General features: G+C 41.4%; 1 protein-coding gene across 1 annotated transcript; it reads right to left on the reverse strand.

The window, feature by feature from the left end:
• Window positions 1–8,149: 8,149 nt before the first annotated feature.
• Window positions 8,150–10,645, reverse strand: LOC124287979 (mucin-5AC-like). Its single transcript, XM_046724483.1, has 2 exons — window positions 10,525–10,645; window positions 8,150–9,843 (listed from the first exon to the last, which is right to left on the reverse strand). The coding sequence occupies exons 1-2, from the start codon at window positions 10,643–10,645 to the stop codon at window positions 8,150–8,152; spliced, it is 1,815 nt and encodes a 604-aa protein (XP_046580439.1).

The raw sequence follows: 10,645 nt of genomic DNA on the forward strand, positions 1-10,645 counted from the left end.
AGATGAAAGAAAAACAGTTAAAACACTCCAGAGCAAACAGCGGGGTCGTAAGGTAACTTGTTGTTAATGCGTTCGCTCTTCACGCTGAGGAGCTGGGTTTGATTCCCTCCGTGGGTACAATGTGTGAAGCTCATTTCCGGTGTCACCAGCCGTGATATTGCTGTTATATTGCTAAACGTGACATTGGTGGTATTTTGCTAGAACTTTATTCACTCACTTACTCAAAGCAAACAAATTGCCGTCGAGAAGATGTGCACACGTGGTTTATAGTGAATATTTCTGTGAGCACATGTGTTACTTGAAAGAAGATCACAGAGCATTGGTTGAGATAAGATGCCTGTATGTACCCCGCAGGGCACAAATCAGCTGAAGTTAAATAACGTTGGTCACGGATAGTACTTTGATGGGTGACCGTGTTTGGCAGCTTGACTCCAGGTAGATTCCAGGACTCTAGTCTTGTCCCACAACGAAGCTTATGTGACACATGCATTATGTTGGGAGAAGATGACTATGTACATAAGTTGCTATGTTTACACCTGTATGGGTGGGGAGTCATATGACCTATGTACACACCTGTATAGGTGGGGAGAAGGGCAGCTACACACCTGTATATCTGGGATAAAGATGTCTATGTTGACACCTGTATTGGTGGGAGAAGATGTCTATGTAATGCCTGTATTGGTGGGCGCTGTATAAATAACACCTGTTAGTAGATGACTGTAATTATTAGGTGGGAGGAGATGTCTGAAAGACACACCTGATGAAGATGACTATGTACACACCTGTATGGTGGGGAGAAGATGTATATGTACACACCTGTATTGGTGGGAGAAGATGGCTATGTACACACCTGTACAGGTGGGAGAAGATGGCTATGTACACACCTGTATTGGTGGGAGAAGATGTCTATGTACAAACCTGTATAGGTGGGGAGAAGATGACTATGTACACACCTGTATAGGTGGGGAGAAGATGACTATGTACACACCTGTATTGGTGGGGAGAAGATGTCTATGTACACACCTGTATAGGTGGGAGGAGATGTCTATGTACACACCTGTATTGGTGGGGAGAAGATGACCATGTACACACCTGTATTGGTGGGGAGAAGATCCTACTGGAAGTGATTACAGATACTGTAGACACCTGCCACAACACATCCCAGGTGGACGTGGACGGCTTCTTGGCAGACACCTTCTTCACTCCCCCAGCGTGGTAGGTCTCGTAGATGTCCACTCTGGTGATGAACAGCCACTTGGAGATCCGAACCTGAATATGTATAGTATAGTTTGTAGAGCAAGAGATTGAATTACCAGTACCCTATCCCCGCCGACTGTAGCAAATTGAAATGGTGCATCAGCATACATTAACAATGATTTCATTATTGTTACAGCGTTGCTTGACGTCATGTAACTGTATGAGTGAGTGAGTGAGTTAATATGTAACGTCACATCGGCAATATTTCAGCCATATCGTGACGAAAACAATTTATACAACATAAAAATGAATACATTGTGAAGAGTTAAACCTGTCGACGATGGACAGTAAAAATTCTGGAGTATCACAGATATGAATATAAAACTAGAATGTAAATGTAAATAGAATGGCATTGTGAAGTGAGAGTTAAACCTGTCGACGATACATGGACATAAACAATTTTATGTTGCTAAATAATATCATCAAGGATATAAAATAACTACAATCACAGATGGAATGTAAAACTAGCATGAACATATAAAACTATTTTATTTACGAAGACTATACAATATAAAAACGGGCTATAGAACGCCAACAACTGAAGGTAGATCACCATACTAGGGTCCATGGGGACTTACAGTGCCTTTGCTACCTGCATGGACCTTAGTTGGATTTACACCATCCCTTCAGCCACTGGCGATTGCAAGAAGATTTAGCCAAAATTTAAAATAACAAACATACTACGATTAAAAAAGTATTGTTGAGCATAATCAACTTTGAAGTTTTGGGACTTACGTACCCTCTCAGGAGGACAATAATTTTACGCTACTTCAACCCCCCTTTGAAGATATAGCCAATAATAATCTGAACTACCAATTATAAAACTGTCTCTATTTCCAAAACATATATCAAAATTCATTTCACAAATCTATCTCTTCTAAAAAATCAATGATTAAATGATAATTAACTTTATTAAAAAGGTCCTTTACTGTTTTGATATTGAAATATTTATCCCTTATGATGGAGAATTCAACACAGTCAAGCAGGACATGCTTGACCGTGGTTCTCTCATCACAAGGGATACAAAACGGAGGATCCTCACCTTTCAATAGGTATGCATGAGTATATCTTGTGTGGCCAATACGACATCGTGGTATGATGACCTCTTCAAATCTGGACTGACAACCCAAGTAAGTGTAACCGATATAGGGTTTTATTTCATGTAATTTGTTAATACCTACTTGGGTGTCCCACTTCTTTTGCATCAGATCACGGGTGTAGGTTCTAATGCTAGCTTTGTAGTCAGAATATGGAATACGAAGTGGTGTCACAGAGTTATTGAGTGCTGTCTTGGCAGCAAGATCAGCCATTGTGTTCCCAGAAATGCCAACGTGGCTGGGTAACCAACAAAAGACGATGTCGCAATGGCCAGTAGCAAGCTCATTATACAATTCAATAATTTCTAATAAAAGTGGATGTTTACAAGAAAGATTTTTAATAGCCTGAAGACACGAAAGAGAATCGGAAAGATTATGTATTGTTTATATTTACGGTGTTTATTAATATATTTAAGAGCTGTTAATATGGCGTTAGCTTCTGCTGTGAAAATAGAGCTGTTATTTGGTAGTCGAGAAAATACTGTTCGGGATCCAATGACAGTGGCACAAGCCACCGCGCCACCATCCTTGGACCCATCTGTAAATAAGGATTTGTATGTATCACAAGGACAATGCTTAATTCCTGTTTATATTGTAATTCAAGTTTCAGATTTCTTAAACTTTGTCAGACAACTTCAGCACCAGTTGCCAAGGATACCCGGATGACGTGATATATATTTTCAGGGGACAGCGGTGGGCGAGAACTGTCACAGCACATTTTAATGAATAAATAACTTTGCCTGTGAACGCTAACAATCCAGCGTAACAAACAGTTGTGTCAATATTTTAATGATAGTATGCAACTTTATTATTTTAGACTTCTGCGAAAAATATCACCTAATATTATTCTCAAATTCAGTGCAACATTTTTTGACAGTTGTATTTCTCACAGGGCAGTTGTAGCCCAGGGGGCGTGACCAGCCGATTGATAGAACCGGGCCAGTTCTACCACCCGTCTATAGGAAGTAAGGGGCAAAGTGGTGTGTTGGGCAAAGGAACGCTGTTCCTGGAACCAGTGCCCTCAACCACCAGACTCCCGTCCTCCACCGACACAGGGGCGCAACCCACGGCAAACGGGTTGGTGGACCAAATATACCCCCGGGTGCACAACGGGGGGTTGAAGGTGGCACTTCACGGGTGCCGTAACTGTATGACATCATCAATGGAATATTGCTGTACTGAAGAACTTAAGACGTAAATACTCACGTTTCATCCATTTGCTAAGAAATATGTCAATTAGTGTTTTTTTGTTTATTTTATTTTTATTTAAGATCGTCTCAAGTACTGTATACACATTTTAACGAGTGAAACACTATTATTGGTGTATTTATCAAACCGGGCGTCTCTGTGTGTATATAAAAACGAATGTAAAGGTGGTGGCTTCACATGAAATTAATAGAAAAAATACCCCTATTGAAAACGTCATGGGTACTCTAAAGACACCGAAGTATGTACTTCTAGGTAGGCAACGTTGACCATAATTGTCATCACCGTGTGTTTGGTACAGGATTCACGTACCTCTATCCACTCAATACCGGTCCACTCAGCTGATGCCCATGCGTTTTCGTGATCACCATAGGCGGGGTACACATCCGGTGATCCAACTATTTTCTCAGCACTCCAGCTAACATTAAATAGAAGATTGATTTAAATCGTATGAACATAAAACTGCAGTCCCAAATAATACCAGTCCTAACACGCATGAGTAACTGATTTATTTAGCGTAAAGGTCAAAATAAATATGGACATATTATATATATGATTGGACCACTGAAATCAGTGATTAAATCAGGTATTCGGGAAAGAGTTAAAATGTCATTATCCATTGTGTAGCAATGTTCCAGATGTAATACACTGTACCTGTTGACAGTAGGGCGTCGCAATATGATCTTTACTAATTCTTGTGTTTCTGGAATGAACTACAACAACTGTTGGTCTTTTCTACTATATTCCTTTCCCAGGTTGTTGAAGAATATTCCTGAGTATATTCTCACTTATATAAACGGGCGTAACTCTTTCCTCTCAGATTACATTTTAAGTTACAAGAAGACCAGCATCTGTCTACATGTCATTCTGACCCTGGATACGCATATTATATTGGAAACTTAACCATTGTTGCAATGAGATGAATATTGCCATCTCAGTCTATGTCGCTCTTTTGTGTTGCTCTTAACCCTGCTCTTTTGTGTTCTACTGCCTTTACATTTGTACAGCCACTGTTATATACCTTTACAGTGACTTTGTAAAAGGTCGTAAACAACTTATTATTATATCACACTTCACACCGAATCAACAAGTAATATCAACAAAGGTAATAGTAACAAGTTGTTATAACACCAAGTCATTACATACGGCTTCATGTCAAGGTAAATGAAATCTTTTATCCGATTGCCATATATACTAGGCAGCAAAAAAACCGTCAGTTTGGAATTTTCCTTCGCAGAAACGGATAACTGTAAAATCATTTAATGTTTTGATTGTATATTTTTGACAACATCTCCAACTTTACCTGGGCAAAGACATTCCTTCCCAAACTAAGAATGGAACCCAGGGAATGGTCTCAAAAACGCAACCTGATCTCGGAGATGGTACGGTGTTCTCCATGTTTTTCATGCAACTCATGCTGCACGTGCTGTTCACAAGGACCAGTCCTATAAAGTGCACCCCCAAACCTGGTTGAAACATTCACATTACAACGTCAGCAGGATGACCCCTCTCACGACAGCTCAGAGGAACCAGGCGCAAGAAAGACTTGAAGCTGGCCACACTGCACAAGCCGTTGCCTATCACTTCCAGGTCAACGTTCGGACCATCTACAGGCTGCAACAACGTTTCCGGGCCACCAACACCACAAATGATCGCCCCCATACTGGCAGACCAAGGGTGACCACAAGACAACAAGACCGCCACGTTGTGCGACAGCATGTACAGAATCCCTTCATGCAGGCCTCCGAAACAGCACGCCAGACAGTGGGAACACACGGAAGACCAATCAGTACTGATACAGTACGCCGACGTCTTAAGAGCGGGAACCTCCATTGCCGTAGACCTTACCGTGGACCTATCCTCACCCCTCGTCATCGGCGTGAACGTCTACAGTTTGTCCTATAACACCAAAACTGGCGATACAGGCAATAGCGAACTGTTCTGTTCACAGATGAGAGTCGATACTGCGTATCAACTGCAGATGGAAGAAAAAGAATATTGCGACGACGTGTCCAGCGTTACTCAGACCAATGTGTTATGGAAAGAAACTCATGGGGAGGTGCAAGCATCATGGTACGGGGTGGAATAGGCCTGAACCAGAGAGGGGGTCCTGTGGTGTTCCAGTACTTTGGTCCAGGGAGAGGAGGCGGCATCACAGCGGTGCGCTACATCGACCAAGCTCTCAGACCCCACGTCATACCACATTTTGCACGTCACCGGAACAACATGTTCCAGCATGATAACGCCTGGGCCCGTACCGCCAGAGCTACACGGGACTTCCTATAGCAGAACGGTGTCAACATTATGCAGTGGCCAGCCCTTAGTCCTGATTTAAACCCAATTGAACATCTTTGAGATAAAACTCAGAGGAGACATAATAATGTCATGCAAAGGCCGAACACAGCCGATTAATTGCGCCAAGCCTTTCTCAGAGTGTGGTTCCAGGTGCCAATGGCCTTCATCAATCGATTGGTGCACTCCATGCATAGACGCTGTGCTGCAGCTATTGCCGCTCGTGGTCACACTAGATACTGAAGTCAAGAGTCTGAATGGATGGCAAACGTTCACGTAATGTATTGGAATTGTGCTGAGTTATTCATTGATGTGTCAAGATATTGTACACAAAAAATGTTTTTGATCTGCTTATTATGTCCAATTGGGTTACGCCAAGGATATGTACCGAACGATTGTCCAATTGGGTTACGCCAAGTATTTTTACTGAGCCCCCTACTGTTTTTCTCTTTTCGTAAACGAATTATACAGTGAAATAATGCTTTCAGGAAAACATGGAGATATTTTTCACTTTTATCACTTCTGTTTGCGGTTGACGTGATCCTAATATCAAGTTCCGTAACAGGTCTACAGAATCAGCTGAACATCCTAGCTAAATACTCGGACGAATGGGAGCTAACGGTTAATCTGGATAAGACGAACATTGTCATATTCAGGAAATGCGGTCGAGTCGCAGCAAAGGAGAGATGGACATATAAAGGTGTCAGAATCAACGTAGTAAAAGAGTACAAGTATCTTGGTATCATGTTTACACAAACCTTAAACCTGAGTAAATCTGTACAGCAACTAGCAACCAGACCGAAGAAGGCATTTTGTCAACTTCAATCATTTTATATAAAGTTGATGTCATAACACCCCAAATATTTTTTAAACTATTCGACGTCCAAATTCAACTTATTTTACTCTACGGCTCCGAAATATGGGGATGTCACTGTTTTCATTCAATAGAAAAACTACATTTATTCGCTTGTAAACAATTCTTAAATGTTGGACTCACAACTCCTAATAACATGGTGTATGGTGAGTGTGGACGCTATCCGTTGTAACCATCGAATCTTACACAAGATGCTTACGCTACTGATTAAACTGATTCATATGCCAGCCCATCGCTTACCGCAGAAAGCGTATAACATCCTTTACCACCTAAACGAAATCGGCAAAAACACGTGGGCTTCATCAATAAAAAACTTACTACTCATCTATGGATTCGGCCTCGTATGGACTCCACAAACAGTGGGCGACTGTCATTCCTTCTGAAAATATTTCGTACTCGCGCCAGTGACATGTTCAAACAGGATTGGCATTCATGTCTGGAGGAGAGCTCAAGATACGACACATATCGATCTTTGAAACTGAAACCTATCTCCACAACATTAAACCTTAGTCTCTTCGAAATACCATTATACGATTCAGACTTGGTCTCAGTGAATTGGAAGTGAACAAAGGAAGACATCACGGCATCGAGAAATCAGCCCGACTTTGCAAAATATGTAATAATGGCGTTGAAAACGAGTACCATTTCATGTACGTCTGCCCCATCTACGCTCAACTTAGCTCTAAGTATTTACCTCCATATAACTTCATGTCTATATATAGTTTTAAAAAGTTGTTATCCTGCAATAACCCTACAATTCAATTCTAAATTGCTCTGTTTATACACCATGCTTTAATATTACGCAAAACATCATATTGTTAACAACATTGTATTTTTGTTCTGCTTCAGAAATATATGTAACTCGAATGTATATGGGCCTATGGCCTTTCGTACAATAAAGCATTGATTGATTATGTCCATCTCTGTAATGAATTGATTACAGTGTCTATCTAATTTTGAATTCGTACTGACGTTGGTTGTTTTTGCTGCTGAGTATATTATATAAGTGTCTGTCAGTTTACTATTTGTATTTATTCTCATAATTGCACGTATATCTCAAAAACAAATATTCTGATGATACAAATGAAGCAAGACTTCTGGTTGTTATGTCTATGTTTTGTGTCAGAGCAGCAAATAATGTGAAACATTACATAAATAACACATGTAGTGATCCACTAACAACTAATATATATAACACACACGACAATATAATTTGGTTCTTAGCAGCCGAGGCAGCCATATTGATAATGGAAGCGACCACATTGGTTTGCTATCAATAGAAATACATGCGCAGTTAAATTGTTCTAACGGTTTCTGAGGCTTGACTGTTTAAAACGGAACATGAAAAAAACAGGACAAAGGTTTCCTAGGATTGAAATATTGTTACAGCTGTGTCCGTTTACTCGCTGTTATCTGGTTCTACTTACTCCACATTCTGGAATTGGGAGGAGAACTTAAGAACAGACTCCACCCACAGTGAGATCAGCGCAGGAGTAGTAGCTACATGTGTCATTGTTGTCCTGGAACTTGTAGTTGTTGCTTTATAAGGCATCACTTTTCGTGAAGTCGTGGTAGATGCCATTGCAGGTAAACCCATCGTAGTAGCAAGGGTCATTGGTGTAGTAGTTGGGTTAGTCGTCGTGACAGCTGTCTTGGGAGTAGAAACAACAACTGTCGTCGATGTAGGTGAAGTAGACACGTCAGTTGTTTCATTTGCAAGAGTCACTGTTACAGTTTCAGCCGTCGTCGATGTCTGCGCAGCAGTAATTTTAGTCGATACAGATGTCGGTGGAGTCGTTGTCACATTAATAGGTATCACTGTAGTTGTAGTGTTAGTCATCGTAGTCGTGACACCTGTCGTCGAAGTTGAAGCTGTCGGAGGATGGAATGTCACTGAATGAGTAGGGATTGTCGTAGCAGTTGTCGTCGATTTCCATGAAGCTGTCACAGAAATAACGGAATTGTCAGTTGCAAGAGTCACTGTTGCAGTTTCAGCTGTCTTCGTAGTCTGTGCAGCAGTCGTGGTCGGTGGGGCCGTTGTCGCATTGTCAGGTAGCACTGTAGTTGTAGTGTCCGTCACCCTGCTTGAGGCTTTTGCTGTCGTAGTACGGGATGCCATTGATGTAGTGGGGGTTGTCGTCTTAGCAGTTGTCGAGGTCGATGACACTGCCGTAGAAATAACAGAATTGTCAGTTGCAAGAGTCACTGTTGCAGTTTCAGCTGTCTTCGTAGTCTGTGCAGCAGTCGTGGTCGGTGGAGCCTTTGTCGCATTGTCAGGTATCACTGTAGTTGTAGTGTCCGTCACCATAGTTGAGGCATCTGTCATTGCAGTTGAAGCTGTTGTAGTAGGGTATGTTACTGGTGTAGCGGTTGTCTCGTTTTTAGTCGGGTAAGTCGTCGTAGCAGCTGTCGTTGAATTCGATGAAGATGTCGCAGGATGAGTTGTTTCTGTAGCAGGTGTCACTGTATTAAGAATAACTGTCTTCATAGTCGTTGTAGCTGTTGTCGCAGTTGAAGCAGTCGTCGTACGGGATGGCACTGACGAAGTGGGGGATGTCGTCGTTGCAGTTATCGAGGTCGATGACGCTCTGGTAGAAATAACAGTTTTAGCTGTCTTCGTAGTCTGTGCAACAGTCGTGGTCGATTGGGCCGTTGTCACATTGTCAGGTATCATAGTAGCTGTCGTGTGCGTCGCCGTAGTCAAGGCATCTGCAGTTGAAGCTGTTTTAGAAGGGGATGTTACTGAAGTAGTTACTGATGTAGCAGTTGTCTCTGTCGTAGTCGGATAAGTAGTCGTAGCAGCTGTCGTTGTATTCGATGAAGCTGTAAAAATATCAGCTGTTTCAGTTGCAGGTGTCATTGTAGTAAGAACAGCTGTTGTCGTAGTCGTTGCAGTAACAGTTGTTGCGGTAGTATTTGTCACCTTTAAAGTTGAAGTAATAGTTGTCGGCGTTATAGCTGCAATTGTCGTTGTAGTTTTAGTGCCAGCTGTGATCGCGGTCGAAATAGTAGTTTCAGCAGTTGGTGCAACGGCGTCTGTCTTGGTGTCTGTTACTATGGTAGTCGACGGTGTTGACGAGGTAGTTGCATTTGTTGATGCACCTTTTCTGATGTTGTCTAAAATATTTAGGACACATAATTGCAAATTAACTAATACAATTTAAAATAGGGATACTCAGAAATAACATCTCTCAAACTCTAATAAATATATATTTCTAGCAATAGTTTTATGACAATAATATACATACCGGGATCACACTGTAACTGTTAGCGAAGTATGAAAGTACATGTTTTGACCGCCAACAGTGTTGAAGGAAGATAGGGGAAATTTCAATGTTGAACGTTCCTTAAGCAGGAGTACGTAATACGGCTACATAACTGGTCAAACATTCATTCACTAAACGAGGCGTAATGAGTCTCATAATGGCTATTTGAGGTACACCTTTCAGTAAATCTCTCTTACATCTTCGTACACAAAAGTATTGTTTTTTTTAAAAAAACACTGACATATTTTCAATGCAAGAAACCACACTATCTGATAAACAGCTGCCATTGTGCAATTAGTCTCCATATGTTCAAATAGTTTGCAAAAATTTCATTATTTCAGCAATATTTCGATATGTAATGATCGAAGTGGCGCTGGTCGTAGACGGTTATTGATTTAATGAAACCACAAGTACAGGTGCCATCAGATCTCAAATCATATTTAACATGGGGAATCTGGGATTAGCACCCACTATCATAGGATCCTGGCACGCTAAAGGGACACAACCCTGCACCGCGAAAAGGAAGGCTTACCTGGAAGGTTAAATCCAATCCATCCAGTCTCAGACGTGAGATTCAACTGTGACACCTGTTCTGAGTTCAGAATGCACTTCAGAAGAGTTTGGTGATAGAAGAAGGCTGCACAGTTGTCCAT

The sequence above is a fragment of the Haliotis rubra genome, unplaced genomic scaffold (assembly GCF_003918875.1).
Source record: "Haliotis rubra isolate DU_JTF1 unplaced genomic scaffold, ASM391887v1 Scf41, whole genome shotgun sequence".
Classification (NCBI taxonomy): Eukaryota; Metazoa; Mollusca; class Gastropoda; order Lepetellida; family Haliotidae; genus Haliotis; species Haliotis rubra.

What these genes read in the sequence shown, in the direction of transcription:
- LOC124287979 (XM_046724483.1), bottom strand. Translation starts at nt 10,645, where the DNA reads ATGGACAACTGTGCAGCCTTCTTCTATCACCAAACTCTTCTGAAGTGC. An exon ending in GATTGGATTTAACCTTCCAG is followed by an intron (nt 9,844 to 10,524) that starts GTAAGCCTTCCT and finishes TAAATATTTTAG; the next exon opens with ACAACATCAGAAAAGGTGCA.